The following is a 15,108-nucleotide window of genomic DNA, read 5'->3' on the forward strand; positions in this document are numbered from 1 at the left end:
AAGGACCGCGCTGACGGCACAAAGCGATCACTGTGGTAAATTCATCTGTTGCAAACGCCAATAAATGCAATCTCGAAAAAAAACCTAGCTTTTCAACTGACAGCAAAGAGCGAGTCGACAGGTCGACAAGACGCTCCATGAAGCTGGAGAATAGCTGCGATGTGGCAGGCGCACTTCCCGAGCACCACTCTGCTGAAGTTCCTGGAGCCAATGAGCATCCTCCTCAAGCAGTACAAGACAATAGCGATCCGTGGAAGACCAATAAAGACACGCTCAGTGACGCGGGAATGGAGCGACTATCGAGAGAAGGGGACTGAAAGAGTGGAGTCGAGGGAAACGTGGCTCTATCGCGGAACAACCTGCCATCGTGGCGAAGAGGGTCCGATGATCGAGTGATGCACGAACACGCCTCTTCGGACACCGCTCGGCGCCGGACGCGTGCTTGCCCCGCTATTGAGCGGCGCCAAGAGCTTGGCGCGAGATTCGCTCACTTCGCTGCAGTTGAAGAAGATTGGGGGCTCGATTCTCCCCGTGGCCCGTTTCCCTCCAAACAACATCAATCTTCTTTCCTCCTTTCTTTTTTTTTTGCCAGAATCTTGAAGCGGTGGATCGCGTTAACTACCGTGTAGTGGAAGGGGCGAAATATGTATAGTTCGACGTGCGCTTGTCTCAGGGACGCATCGAAGCCCGGGCTATGTGCTGTTTTCCGCATATTTCAGCTCAAACGGATTGTCTTTCGCGGTTCAAATGGTTGACGGTTACTTCGGATCGCGAAAGCGTCAATGGTCCTCGATTATAAGGTCGTTTCTCGAGGGCACATGGCTATAGTTTAAGCCTATTTGCGCCGCCTTTACACAGGTTGAGAAGAACTACTTGCGAACTATCGAAGCCTGGGAAACTAGAAAACGGTGCACTTCTTGCCGAAAAAAAAAAGTGGAATGAATAAACGCGGGAAGAAGTAGTGTTACAAATTTGAAAAGATAACAATTGCTATACAAAACTGAACGCAGCGTACGGAAGCCAAGCACCACTTGTGGTGTTGTGAATAGAAAAACGGTCGAAGGTGGAACAGCAAAGTCTAAAACAACAGGTGTAGTTGTTCCCTTCACTTAACAAAGAGTGCAAAATATTGTCGTCAAGTTACAACAATAATTGATTGAGAGCGCATTATATACAGCGCGGAGGGAAACAGCCCCAGACATGTGCCTAATCAAGCAGCGAGAAATGCCGTAAGAACTGAACACCATAGGGGGTAGTGCTTACATTGGGGACAGGTAGGCGGCGACGAGTTGCTAGGTGAGTGCGTTGTTAGTACGAGACAAAATTGAAGCAATCCCATTTCTTCGCAAGTCCCTCCTAAATGGCGCTTGACAACCCCCTCCCTCTTTTTTTTCCAGTTCTCGATTATACCCCTCGTTTCTTTTTTTCGGCTGCAAAATAAACCACGCGTTGCTTCCATAAAAATACCCAGAGTCACCATTTTGCCCAAAAGACGAAGCACCGATTACGATAGCAAATTAGTAGACAGATATATGAAGGAAGGATGGTAGTTTTATCAGTCGTATAAACTTGTAAACATTAGATTATTAACTAAACTAACAAGCAGAGTGTCACGCGCGCACAAGCAAACACGAACACATCTAACTCAATGACCGCAGATTCTCGCTGTCTAAACGCTGGGGGGAAGGAAGCACGTACGGCAGCAGTAGCGAGCGAAATGATCTTCGTGCTACCTCTCGGCTTCACCACGAACTAAGCGGCGAGAACATAGCGTACGCGAAGCTATCGGCCGCCGGTGCGCCTAGACTGCGTCTCCGTTCAAGATTGCTTTCAAGAGAAGGCCCGCGCTGCCGCGTGCGGCCGCGCCAAAAGCAGCAGCAGCCGCACTAGAACGAACCCTCCCCCCCCCCGCTCCCTCTCTTCCCCTTGTTGCTTTGCGCGTGCGAGACTGAGCCGCCATCGTCGGCTCGCACTTACGCACGTTAACTCGCACATACAGCATACCGCGCGCGTGGACGATGCTATCCTCCTTGGACTTTATTCGGAACATCACGGCGACGCCGACGGCGACGCGAACACCGACGGTAGAAATGCGCCTTGCGTGTGCAGATAATTGCTATCGCAATAAAAAGCTTTAACACGTTGCGATTGATGGTACAAACTTCAAGCGAGGAGTGCTAAAGTGTATCAAGTAATTTGTTGATAAGTGTTTTCGGGTAGTACATTACACATTTACTTCAGCTGCAACAGATAATACAGCAATACTTTCGCAAGCACGTAAGCTTCCTGCCGTGTTTTACCTACTAGCGGTTTCGCAAGACGCTCCTCTACGAGAATATTGGGGACGTCTAAAGGCAGATGCAAAACGAGCGTTTAAGAAGCGCTGAAGACAAAACCAATAAGCCTTCAATGGCAAAAGTGAGACTGGTATGAGTACGTTGGCTATAGCACTTCACTAAATGCTCTCTCCTTCAGAAAGCAACATGTTTTCAGTACTGTGTCAGCAAAGTAAACAATAGAATGAACACAAATAGGTGTCAGTCACTGAAAAATACGACCACTGTCAACATGCTAAGAGTAACAGCGCCTACCAAAAACAAGCAATAACTGCTACAACATCAACCGCGAGCGTCACATCATATTGAACTATCTTTTGTAGATTAAGAGATTGCAAGCAAGGAAGGCTTTGAAGTTCACGCAGTGGCGTAGAGTCATGTTCGTGAATTTTATTTGTTATAGTGGTACCTTAACACAATGTTCACAAAAATATTTTGCCAGAATGTTAAACATGGTGCGTCTTGTATTGGAAAGTCAGGTGGAAACAGGCTATGCCCATACTATAATACATTTGGCAACAGCTATGCTCTGACGACGCTTCGCATCGCTGCACTTTCAATTAAATCACGTGTTACGAAAACTTAGTGGCGACCGCTCTGTACAGATATTCTACCGCCATTGTACTGTTCTACTCACAAATTAGATTAATGATTCTGCTACAATGCCACTGGTTTCGTAATAATGCACATTTTGTCGCATCTTGGGTAACTACATTACTATAAAACAGATTGCTATTGAAGAGTAATCAATACGCTTATCAGTGGCGTAACCAGGAAGTGTATTTAGGCGCCAGAATATCCCTAAGAATTTTAGTAATCCCTGCGGTAACGACTGGTAGCAGCGTTCAAGCAGGAGGAAAATATCCCCGCACATCGTCAGCAAACTGAAAAGAGCCCCTTATGTTGAATCCTGGATACGCCACTGAGCTAATATCTCCCTCAACAACCGCTTTCGTCGGAATCAAAGGCCATAAAACATCGTGTTTCACGAAGAAGTATCCGCACCAAAAAAATAAAAAAAGATGAAAGAACAGCGATTATCCGTCATTGCACCACACGCTGGCGACCGTGGAAGGCGCAACAGGAGGCGCTGTCCGGAGAAGACGAATGATATGCTCCGTTGGTCGGGAAATCGGCCGGCGCCGCCGCCACCGTCACAGCGACCCAACTGCGCAGCAAAAGGACCCCTCGCTCCTGGACACCCCATCTCTCTCTCTCCGGAGTTCTTTAGGGGCGCACAAACACAAACTCGTTGTAGTGGTTCCAGCGGTTCTCCTCGGAGTCGACGCCAGGCTTGAGCGGCTCGTTTCCGGCGCCGCATGAGGTGCCGGTGCCGCAGGCACACACGCAGCGGAACCGCGACTCCTGGAGGCAGTCGAACGCCTGTTCCAGAGAGTTGTGCTTGAGGAAGAAGCGCGACGTGTACCGGTCGTCCTGGCCGCGGTCGGGGTCGCGCGACTCGTTCAGCGTGTCGCCGAACACTTCGCGGCACATGGTAACCTTGCCGCAGATGAGGATGCGCGTCAGCTTGCGGAACTTGACGTCCGCCAGGCCGTCGCGGCCGAACGCGAACGTTCCGCGGTAGCCCAGCGTTATGTAGCCCGGCTGGCCCGGGAACGGCGGCGGCACGGCGGACGTGGCCGACAGGCAGGTGACCAGGGCGTCGAGGCGGAAGTGCTCGGCCTCGGCCTTGAGCCTTGCCAACTCGCGGAACTCCTCGGGAAGCAGCAGGCGGCCCGACCGTAGGAAGTCCAGGATGTAGCGGAAGAGGGCCCCGTCCCTGTCGACGAAGACGCGGCCCTGCGAGTCATGCGGGCCGCCGTCGAGCAGCTCGCCGAGCACGGGGCAGCGAGACAGTGTCTCGCGCGACGCGCTGTACGTGGTGCCGCCCACGTTCAGATCGACGACCGCCGAGGAGGAAGACATTGTTGCAGCCGTCGCCGTTGCCGCCAGCTGTTGTCGCTCTGCTCGCTGGGCCGTCTCACCGCGCTTCGCCTCTCCGCGGGTTCTTCTCGTTTGACGACAGTGCTTCGGAGCAGCAGAGTGCGAGCGCGAGAAAGGCAGACTCTCCCCTCCACCCGCACTCTTCGTTGCGTGGTCCCTGAGCAAGGAGCCTGATGGCTGCGCGCGCAGCTCTTCTGGGGATCGATAATGGGTCGGCCGAAGCCCAGGCGTCTGGCGGAACCCCGGCCAGACCCAGGCGGTGCGGGGGTCTGTGCCTGCTGCATTGTAGGCCTCTCCTTCGCGTACAACACTTTCATTCCTCCCCGCCCACCCAGCACTACCACTTCCGTCACCCCCCTCGCCTTCCCACCTTCTGCTTTCGCACAACCCATCTCCTTCCGAAAGGTTGTGCTTTCCGCCGAGCGCGCTTTGCCTCCCTGCGCAATGCTGCAAGCCTCCCCTCCCTCAGCACCATTGGCAGCGCTTCTGCGTTACCTGTGCGTCACACTGATGCTTCTGCGGGCCTGCTCCGACGAAGACACGTTGCTGTTCTCTTTCTTGTTTTCCTCTCGTGTTTTCTCGCTCGCTGTGCGAGAAAGAACTCGCGCTTTGTGCGTAATTCGAGTGTTGAAAGATGGAATTGTGGAGAGATACTTTAGTCGCCAGACCTCGATAGAAAAGTTTCGATTGCCGCCGATATGGCATGTGTTGAGTGACGAGCCTTTTAGGGCGGGAAAAAAATCTGCCTTCCTTTGTAACGATGCGCTTCAGTAGCAACGACCTCGTGCAGTATTAGAGGTGGGGTATTATCGGTAAAAATAGAAGAGAGGGAGAGAAAGCAAGGCGAGGAAATGTAGGGAGGTCAAGCAGACGAATATCAGGTTTGCTGCCCTAGAGCTGGATGGGAGGTAAATGGGGCATATAACGAAAAAAAGGACCGGGAGAGTTCCATGTTTTCCTTGGAACACTCCTTAAAATAGTGCTCGTTATCACCAATTTTATTTCCCTAAATCATTTCCCCCAAAATGAATTATTTCCCCAATTTATTTTCCCTACACATCCCGCATTGATATACGTGCTAGAGTGAAAGAATGACAGAAAACGCCTATTAGAGTGAGCAACGTGTTCGTCTCGCAACATTCAAACGCTTTGACACCTCAAAAGGCAAGAAGGTTGTTCTCACCCTATCAGACCAAACGTCTTCTGCAGGAACTATTTTAAATGAAAATTAAGTTGTCCGAGTCACCAATGTGTTTTTCTCGTAATGTTTCCGAGTACTTACAGCGTGTTCTGCGTGACTGCTGTCATTACTTGTCAGAGAAGCAATCTCTTAAGGTTGCACTGCAGTTGCACTTGATTTCAAGCTTAAGAAATGCGAGACATTCTAGACCCGCGTAAAATTCCCACTTTCGCAGTTGCGCGATACGAAAGCGCTGGTGGTTTTTATAAGGCCTATATACAGGACTTATCCAGAGTTTCCTAACAGCTTCAATGTACATGTGAGCTGTGTGGTGTATGCGCTATTCGACTGAGGACTGTGCACACCATAACTCTCACCCAGCGCTTGGAGTAGCGTGCCAGGTATTAGCAAGGCTAACACAGCCGGGTTCTCCTTAAAGGCTGCATCTCTGTCTCTGGAACATGAATCCGTGACTGCGCTGAAGTGTTATATAGAAGTTACGGATGCATGCAATTGTGGTGTGTGAGCAGGGACACTGGAAGAAGCATGACGTGGCGGGTTCACCTCACAAAACGTATTGTTGGGCTAGTTGATGTCTCGTGACTTGCTTACAGCCCCAGAAAACACAGTGAGAAAGGGAGACAGCAAAACGATCATGAGATGTAATGACAAGGCGCTTCATGATCGTCTTCCTGTTTCTCTCTGTTCTTCGGGTCCCTATGCGCACTTAGCAACATTAAACGCAGTCGCTCCCCGTTGGCTGCTGTATATTTGGGGAAAGAAAAGGAGATACACAAAGATAACACAGGAGATAGGGACTTAGTGTGCGCACGAACGCCGAGCAATGCAAACTTAAGAGTGACAAACAGTCGGGAATTCAGTTACCTTCAAGAAGCGTAGGGGAACCTTAGCTACCTGTTGCAAACATTACTTTCTCAACTAGGGCTGCTGTCTCACCGACTGAAACTGTTTGCTTCACGGACAAATGCTTTCCCTGTGCCTTGCCACCTCCTTCAGAACGAATGTGTAGAGTACCGTAGCTGTACAAAGACACAAGGGATCACCCAGGTACGCATGTCAACTGTCAATACTCCGTGAAACACAATGCGCCTGCACTGAAGCAATGTTTATGTAAAGCGCAGTTACGCTAGCTATGGATGTGATGTCTATAAAACTATTTGAGCATGAAACCCCGCTTCTATGTTTTAGAGAATTCACTTTCAGACTTGTCTTCCTTTTCCTGTGGCCTATGTTCTGATAGTGCTGCTACAGGGCTATCAATGTATGTGTTTATAAAGCCCATTCGGCTGAAAACTCACGCTTCTGTGTCCGACCTTGTTCACTTTTGACTTGTCTTCATTTTTATCGTCTGCGTTCTAAAGGTACACTGAACTTACATTTACGCTCTGGATGTCTACTGCTGTGATATCACCCGGAAAAACAATAATTCACTGGCTCTGTATAGCCACATTAGATATTGTACACTGACTTTGCACCACATTCCCTCAGTGCTCCGAACAGATGTCCGTATGTGCGAACAACCTCAGTGGCTGGAACATGCTTCTATAGATAACTCCGCTCTGGGAATTATTTTTTTACAATCATGGGCCAACCCTGACATGTCACCGAGCAGCTACGCGGTCAATGTCTTACCCTTTCTCCCTCACTTGGTCCTCTTGTAATCTTTGAACAGGCTGTTGCGCCACTTCAGCCGCCCACGCCCCATGTAGCAAAGAAAAAAAAAAGCAGTAATAGTACTAACAATAATAATAATAATAATAAAAAGAAAACGGAACCACATCCTTGACCGCGTCGGGAACACACCGAGATCTCCAACAGTCCCGAACTATCACAAAGACAATAAGCCGGACGCACAAAACGACAAAGGCACATAAGAAACAAAACCTCAGTGAAAAGATCAACATCGGCAAAAAGCCGAGGAAGGCAGCACAAGACAGAAAAATCCCCCGTCATTTATAAAGCGCTTCCTGTGGTCCGCCTTCCCGGCCTACCGCGCCGTGCCACGCCGTTCCTCGGATTGCACTTTCACTTTGCGAAACCGACCGCTTATGCAACCGCAACGGTAAGAAAGAAAGAAAACGGCCGGACGAACCTCTCGGCTGTGAACACAGCCTGGCGTCATCGTCGCTCCCGTGCGGTGCGCACACGAGGTCGCGGTGTCCCCCCTCCGGAGCGCAGATCCGGGGACTTGACAGGGCTCCGACAGGACGCAGGTGGACCTTCAGTAAAAATGAAGAAGAAAAGAAAAGAAAACAATATAAAAACGGTAAAGACAAGAAGCAAAAAATGAAAGGAATGCAAGAAGGTGTTTGAAAGCACTTTTACTCGTCGCGCGGAAGCAGCCTGAACTTGAGATGGCCGCAAACGGTCAGCTTTTTGGTCACTACCGGTGAAAAAGGCAAGGTCTGCTCCAAAAGCCGGAACAAACAAAATAACCGTAACGCGGTCGCGGCTGTGGAATACCAAGCTCTCGGCCGCGGCTTGCAGTCCTGGCCTTAACGCAGTCGTGCGGAATACTAACGCAAGACCACTTTCATGCCTTCTGCCACCGACACCTATGCTGCTACCCTATAGGCGCAGTTTTGCTATCCCCCTTCCCTCTTGCTTTCATAACCCTCTTCCTCGGTCGGCCGCATTGGATTTCGGCAGCGGCAAAATGCGGTTGAGGGAAAATTTCGCCCCCCGACCTCTGTTTATTCACCACCCAGTCTTCCAGAATACGCCCTGCCAATGATTCCTGCCCCTGAATGCTAACGCAATACCCCTTCCATCTCCATTCGCTGCCGCTGCCTAGCTCACTCGTTCCTTTCGCTTTCCCCCCGATGTCTCTCTTCCATTTAAAGCCATGGATTTTGGAGCCAGCATGACGTCTTTGAGAGGCGGAAGTTCCGGTGGAGAAATCGCAAAGCGAGCGCGCGCGTGAGAGGGAGTTAGCAAGACGCGAGAAAATCGGTCGCTTATATAAGCGCGAAACTGGGTCCCCCGGCGAGGGGATAAAGAATCCCCGCCGTGTGTTTCTGGGCAGCGGACAGCCAGTGTACCTCCGCCGCGATGCTAACGACCATGCTCAGGATATTGGTGAGTGGACGGCTCGGGCCTGGCTGCCGTAATCCGCCCCGAGGCCTCGCTATACGAAGCGCGTTGTGATCCCGGGATTACGCGGTGCACTTAACCGCCGGATTAGCGCGTGCGAGAAGAGACCCCAGAGAGAGGATTAACGCCGTGAGAGGTGATTTCGGTGTTAGCGTCTTAAGTGCACGCGCCTTATACTGGTCCTCCCTTCCCACCCTTCGTGGGGAAGGGAATAGCTTGGAAGCTACAAATGGCTTTCGGCTGTAATACTCTGTAATCTTAGATCAGCGACGTAAAAAGAAAAGCGGGAGTTCTCTGTTTCACTCTTGCGCAAGAAGCGAAATTGGATTGGGGCGTGACATTTATGTTGACTCCTTGACACGCAGTTAGTCGACTGAAGTGATCAAACTCGAGTTACGTTCCCTGCACCTGTCAGCCGATGTTTACTGCTGTTCATTGATTGTTTTGCTACCACATATGTCTTGTATCCTCGTTCGTTGGCTTCTTTGGCTTACTATAGCAACAAGAACAACTACAGCAGGGAACCCTGTCGGATGTCCGAAGTCCGTACAATCGCTGCTCGGAAACTACTCAGGAGAGGCTAATGCTAAAGCAGGAAGCAAAATCTTGAAATCACATTTCTGGCAAATTTCTTACTTATTGCAGTATTTCCACCAGGACTATGCGCTGAAAAGGACTTGTATCATCGAAATATCTTTGTCTTTCGTGTAAAACAAGGTATGTTTTGCGTACACGTAGCGCAAAGGTTAATTAAAGCAAAGAGAAAGGAAAGAAAAAAAGGTGAATAGTGTCTCTGGATTCCCACCTAAAGGTTGGCCAAGGCGTTGTAGTCGGCTACATGTGTGCGTTACTGCGTCTAGCGTTGTTATGCTGCCGTGTAAGAATTCCTTGCATAATTTACAACACTGGGTTAGGAACGGGAAACACAGAATACTTACTTCACTTCATTTTACATTACATTTTTTTTCATAAAAGGTCGCTGTTACTCTCACACCGAAACTAGCAGTAAGCATATCGCACCTGCAGTGGTATGGTGCAATGACTCATTTGTTCGGTTATATTCTTTTCCTATCAACCACCGTTCATTACCGAGTTATCAGAGTGGTATCATGCGCCATGTATGTATGTAGCCATGTATCTAATAAGGGGCTTGCTATATCTTTAGAAGCAGCGACAAATAGAGGCACATGTATGTCCTTTGGGATAAAATGCGGCCGAGACATTTGACTTAGCCTTGATTAGCTTTAGCGAGGTAATTTACGGGCTATTTTTGTTACTAAGAAGTCACTATAGTAAAAGTCGCTACGACATCAATGTGGCGATGTGTCAGCTAAGGTGACTTGAAAATTGACGGATCCCATGAGAATATGTGCGAACTAATCAGTTATAAGCGAAGCTTTCTCTCGCGTTTACTGAACTATTTTGACTTCACTTGTTCTAAACTTCTGAGTAGCTCAGCGGTCCTCACTCAAGCACGCACTGGTCGCATTTTGTTACCTTCGTTCTCCACACCAGGCTGCTTGATTATTATTATTATTATTATTATTATTATTATTATTATTATTATTATTATTATTATTATTATTATTATTATTATTTAAAAATGATGGCCGCATACTTTCGCTTGTACCCACACTGGGGTATCGGTCAAGAATTGCCTGCCTGAACATTTAGTTTCTGTTTTGAAATATTACATATTCGATTAACAAAAAAAACAAAATTCAAAAGCTTATTCGTTTAGTTGATTGTATGTAACCGCAAATGGCATCGAACCTGTCCTTGTCGCTAAAACACACAACTGACGCACTGGAAGTCGGTATTATTTCTGATGTTGAAATTAGCCCTAGTTTAGCAAGCGGAGTTTCTAGAAATCTTTTTCCTAATGATTTATACCGACCGCATAACAAAAAATAGTGATCGATAGGGACCCTCTTTCTTGGCAGTATTGGCGCAGGGCCAAGATTGTCAGATAATTCGTGTGTAAATATGGGTTTAATGGAGGGGACATGGCAGCGTAATCTGGTGGTCGCTACTTGTGATTGTTTTGGTGGATACCGCTGAATTTTCCACGGGAATCTTGGGTGCTGAAAGTCTGTCTATGATGTTCTTGATTCAATGAAATCTCTACGAATTGAATATTTTTGACATGTCATTTCTGTTATGTGCGCCACTACTGAAGAACCGATATTACCGGTCCACTAAGGTACACACGCACTATTGAATCTGCCATTTCCTTTATATGTAATCCACAGTAAATTGGTATCCATAATAGTTTTACAAAAGTCAACTGTGGAGGAACTAATGTTAAAAACGTCTTTAGAGCTGGCGAATTGGCTGAAGGTGTAAGCGAAGTACAGACAGAAAGGAAATCTATTATAGCAACCGCACTGATTGCGTTCAAAGGGAGTTTCCGCAGTGCTAAAACCGTTGCAAAACGCCGGGCTTCAAAAACGGGAGTGATATCTGGCAGTCTAAAAAAAAAAATGACTAGCCAAATAAAAGGGAGGAAATGCCTACGCCAGCCTTATATTGTTTAGTGAAGCATCTGTCGCTATTATGTCATTTCTTTGTAAGTGTGCAATGTAATCTTGCTACCGGTTATTTAAGAACCTGACTGTTGAAACGTATGGTTTCGGGAGAAAATGGCTTCAAATTCTTTCTTAATATTCTGATTTGATGCAGTTGAAGGAATTATGTCTTCATTGTTCACATTTAGACTATCTAATTGCTTTTGTACAAGGACAACCCCTGGAGTGTGAAAACGTGGCTATTGAGCAAGAAAGAAGGAGTTTGAATCACTGATAAAGGCGTATTCAGATCGTTTAAGCAGAAAGGTCTTGTTCTTGTACTTGTTCACTGGTAAAATGGCCCAACCAACTCTGGGGGATCGGTCATGAATAGGGCACTGAAAGACTGTTAAAATTTTTTAATAAGTAAGGTGAAACGAAATAAGTATCTTACAAATGGGATTTAACATGTCTACTGTTACAGATATGCATGATAAATTATCTAAGTATGAAATAAAAAGTTGCGTGACCCTAATAAGTATTTAGAAGAATTCAAGCATGCAATTCTTTTTGTTTTACGCTGAAATATGCAGAGGGCTTCACAAACGTTTGTGTGGCTACAACCCAATACTTTAGCCCCAAAGAAAAGAATTACAGGAAGAGTCAAATTCAAGCCGAGCGCTTGGGAGGGTTCCTCTAAAAATCGTTTCTTTTGAATAATGAAACGGCGGCATGTTAAGAAGGAGTGTTGCAGAGATTCACTCTCATTGCATAAGGGACACAAATGTGATATAGGAGGTAAAGGTTCGGTGGGGGGTCTCGGCACCGTAGTCTCCTAATGGTTACTTCAATTTGCTAGTGCAGCAGCAATTGTTGTTCCAAGAAAAGTTTATATGCGGGAAATCAGATGTTACAACGATGATTGGGCGAAGTTATTTGCAGTAGTATGCTCTCTGAATCGCCCCGCAGTAAGGAAAGTTGACATAGGACCATCGTGGGATGCTGCTGCGAGTGCATCTGTATATTCGTTTAAGGCTAGACCTTCGTGGCCTAAACGAACGACACGTAAGTGTCTTGGGAGAAGAGAGTAAACATTTCCTAACGAATCTAACAATTTAGATGTGGTCATTGAAGAACAGACAGACAGACAATCATTTAAGATTACGGCTCATGACATAGGTGATGGTAATATGCGTAAAGCTAAGACCATTGCTCATAATTCCGCCTGAAAGATAGGCGTGAAGTAAGGTAGCCGTATGGGAAAAGACGAATTTAGAATTGGTGATAACAATTTCCATGCCTGCTTTCTCTTCACAGATGGAAGTATCAATTCCTATAACTGTCTTTGTGTCCAAGTGTGCAAGGTGGTCTTTCAAAATACTATAGTCAGATATTGATAGCGCAAATGCTTAGCATTGTTTGGGAAAATATTGTCAAATTCAATTTCAGTGTCTGGAGCACAGGAATTTAGTGAGACCACCTCGCATAGGCGCACATTTAATGTCTGCAATGGCCTTTGTACGAAAACAACTTGAAGGCAACGTGAGCGATACTACTGACAGCGAAAAGATTAGGCCAATTCATTAATGAAAACATACTGTGCCTCGTCTGTGGTGACGCATATATCTCTAGAATAGTTTGTACTGTTAAGATAAGAAATCGCACGAGAAGAGAAGGCAGGCGTGCTTCTTGATATAAGATATCAATAACAAGAAATTAGGAAGCCCAATACGTAAACGGAATGCCTCTCGTTCTAATAGAAGCACAGACCAAATTTTTTGTGCACGTCCGCTAGAAAACAAAACCGAAAGCTGTAAAATATTTGGCGCCGACTTCTTCACTTCATAATTGAAATAAACATTACATTGAATTCAAGTATTTTGATTTCAGTGTAGGAATCGGAAGTACATGATACTGCTGGATAACAAGATAGCTCTCATTATATTGCATGCCGCGTTAAAGATGGTATTCTAGTTCGGTTCTAAAGGAATTAATGTCGTTCTTTTTTGCTCCAATTTCGACGCCATTAATTTGACCTCTAAGTTTAGTAACACTATCAAAAAGTAAAAAATTTTCCGTAGTATACCGTGTTACTGCGGGGTTAAGCGTTACTGTTGTTGAACACACCTGCAGTAGACAAAGTGCCATTTTAGGCATAAACTGTTACACGAAGCATCCTATGTTGGTCTTTTTGTAACTGAGTCCGCAAAGTTTTTGCCAAAGTACAACTTCATCAACTGGAACTGCAACTCGAGAAGACAATATTTTGTGGCTCGATAATTATTCATAACCAATCTGCACACCTGCAAGCCGTGATGATTCTAATTCTCATCTTCGATTTCCGTGTGCAATTTTAGGCCGAAAAGACAGACCAGTGCTCAATTCGGCGATGCGATTCACCTGGCTGAATAATATTGATCTCAGAAGCCCCTTGTGGCCCGGCATTGAATTGATCGAGCCGCCTGAACAAGGCACCCGCACGAAAAGAAACTACAAACCAAAATGGCCGGCAGAAAGAGAGAACCCGGTCATAAGAGGGTTAGAAATAAATAAAGCTATAGCACTACTACGACGACATCATAACAGAATTCCGCCTGTGCAACAAAAAGAGAAATAAAAGAACGAGACTCGGACACTTCTTGATCGCCGAATACAATAAGGCTACGGAGCAGAAGTTCCGGAAAGAGCAGAAGCGCGCACTCCGACAAAATGCTTTTTGTTAAAGCTATCGTTGTGCGCACAGCCGCCTTTACGGGAGCATTTTTGGGTCATATTTTGCTGTCAGCCTAGCCGGTTGATTAAGGCGGGGTCTATTCATAGATGCAGAGTGCTCCGGGCAGCTCTAGAAATGGTTGTGAATCCAGGAATTAAAGTTCAGTGCGAGACAAAGCCCGATTCTGACATGTGTATTGAAGCCCTGTGACTTAGCCAGATAGTTTTCTTTTTGTCTTTTTTTTAGGGGGAGGAGAGTAGCACGTAGTTAAGCGGGAACGGGGAAGGATGAAGGGGAGGCTGGGCAGGCCGCGTACTAACACCGGAATTTCGGCGAGGGGGTGGAGGGCATGTGCTTGATGTGCCATCCACTGGCTACGCCACATTTGAGGCTTTATCACTGTTATATCCAGGGTTCCCTCGCAGCATGAATTACATGTTGTTTACAACTTTATTACATATAGGGCGGTACGTCGTAGACCTGACATCCCCAGTAGAAGAAGACGTAAAGCTCGCCACAGCAGCGTCGTAATGAAAACGAAATGATGGTACGGAGAACAGAGGATACTGGACGAGACGTTTATAAGATAGCAGATAAGATTACACAGAAACTGCGTCGCCTGCTCCTGAGTACTCCTTTGTCACGTCTGTTGGATTGTCTGATTTTCACCACGTACCAACCACCGCGACTTACCATTTTCTTTCGATGTCGTGACCGGCACCTTCACTGTAATGTTATAACGTATGACATCTATTAAAAAAAGCTGAATCACGCGTAATGTTCTGCTCCTTGTACTTGCACCGCACTTCTTATAGAGGTCATTAAAAGCTTAAAGCGGCAAATGCACTAGGTTACAATAGAGGCTCGCATACCTGCGCAAAATCTTTGCTGGCACACGAATAACGCAAACATTACAACTAACAATGTCCTCGTGCGCTCATGCGTTGCTTGGCAACTTTGCAGGATAAATTGGCGAAACTGAATGGCTTGTGGATTAGCACACTGGATCCGAGATTTTAGTCCTAAGGTATTTGCGCACAGCTATCAGGCCAGCAAGAAAGGCTGGGAAGATCTTCGCCCTCGGTCAGCTCTTCAATCACATCGTATCCTGTCCTTGCATATATAGCCTCATGATCAAAGCTAAAGTGTACTCCATGAATACTTTGTTTAGCGCAAAACAGACAAAAGAAAGACGACAGGACAAGGCGCTACTCTCAGCTGACATCATTTTATTGCGTCACTGCTTTATAGACAGCTCAAACTATAGGAACATGCGCAGTGAGCACCATGCGGTGGAGCCACCAACATCCGATC

The 15,108-nt window shown here is 46.8% G+C and overlaps 2 protein-coding genes across 2 annotated transcripts in view; one reads left to right on the forward strand and one right to left on the reverse strand.

Annotated features, from left to right (window-relative positions):
• Nucleotides 1–15,108, forward strand: part of LOC135902503 (uncharacterized) — a 64,926-nt gene that overhangs the window by 32,640 nt on the left and 17,178 nt on the right. The window lies entirely within an intron of this gene.
• Nucleotides 1,949–4,331, reverse strand: Ktl (BTB/POZ domain-containing protein Ktl). The gene has a single exon (XM_065432807.2). It carries the CDS (start codon nt 4,260–4,262, stop codon nt 3,564–3,566), a length of 699 nt encoding a protein of 232 aa, XP_065288879.1. The 5' UTR covers nt 4,263–4,331; the 3' UTR covers nt 1,949–3,563.

This window comes from Dermacentor albipictus, chromosome 3 (assembly GCF_038994185.2).
Source record: "Dermacentor albipictus isolate Rhodes 1998 colony chromosome 3, USDA_Dalb.pri_finalv2, whole genome shotgun sequence".
Lineage (NCBI taxonomy): Eukaryota > Metazoa > Arthropoda > Arachnida > Ixodida > Ixodidae > Dermacentor > Dermacentor albipictus.

Coding starts and splice junctions, on each gene's coding strand:
- Ktl (XM_065432807.2), bottom strand. CDS start 4,262: ATGTCTTCCTCCTCGGCGGTCGTCGATCTGAACGTGGGCGGCACCACG.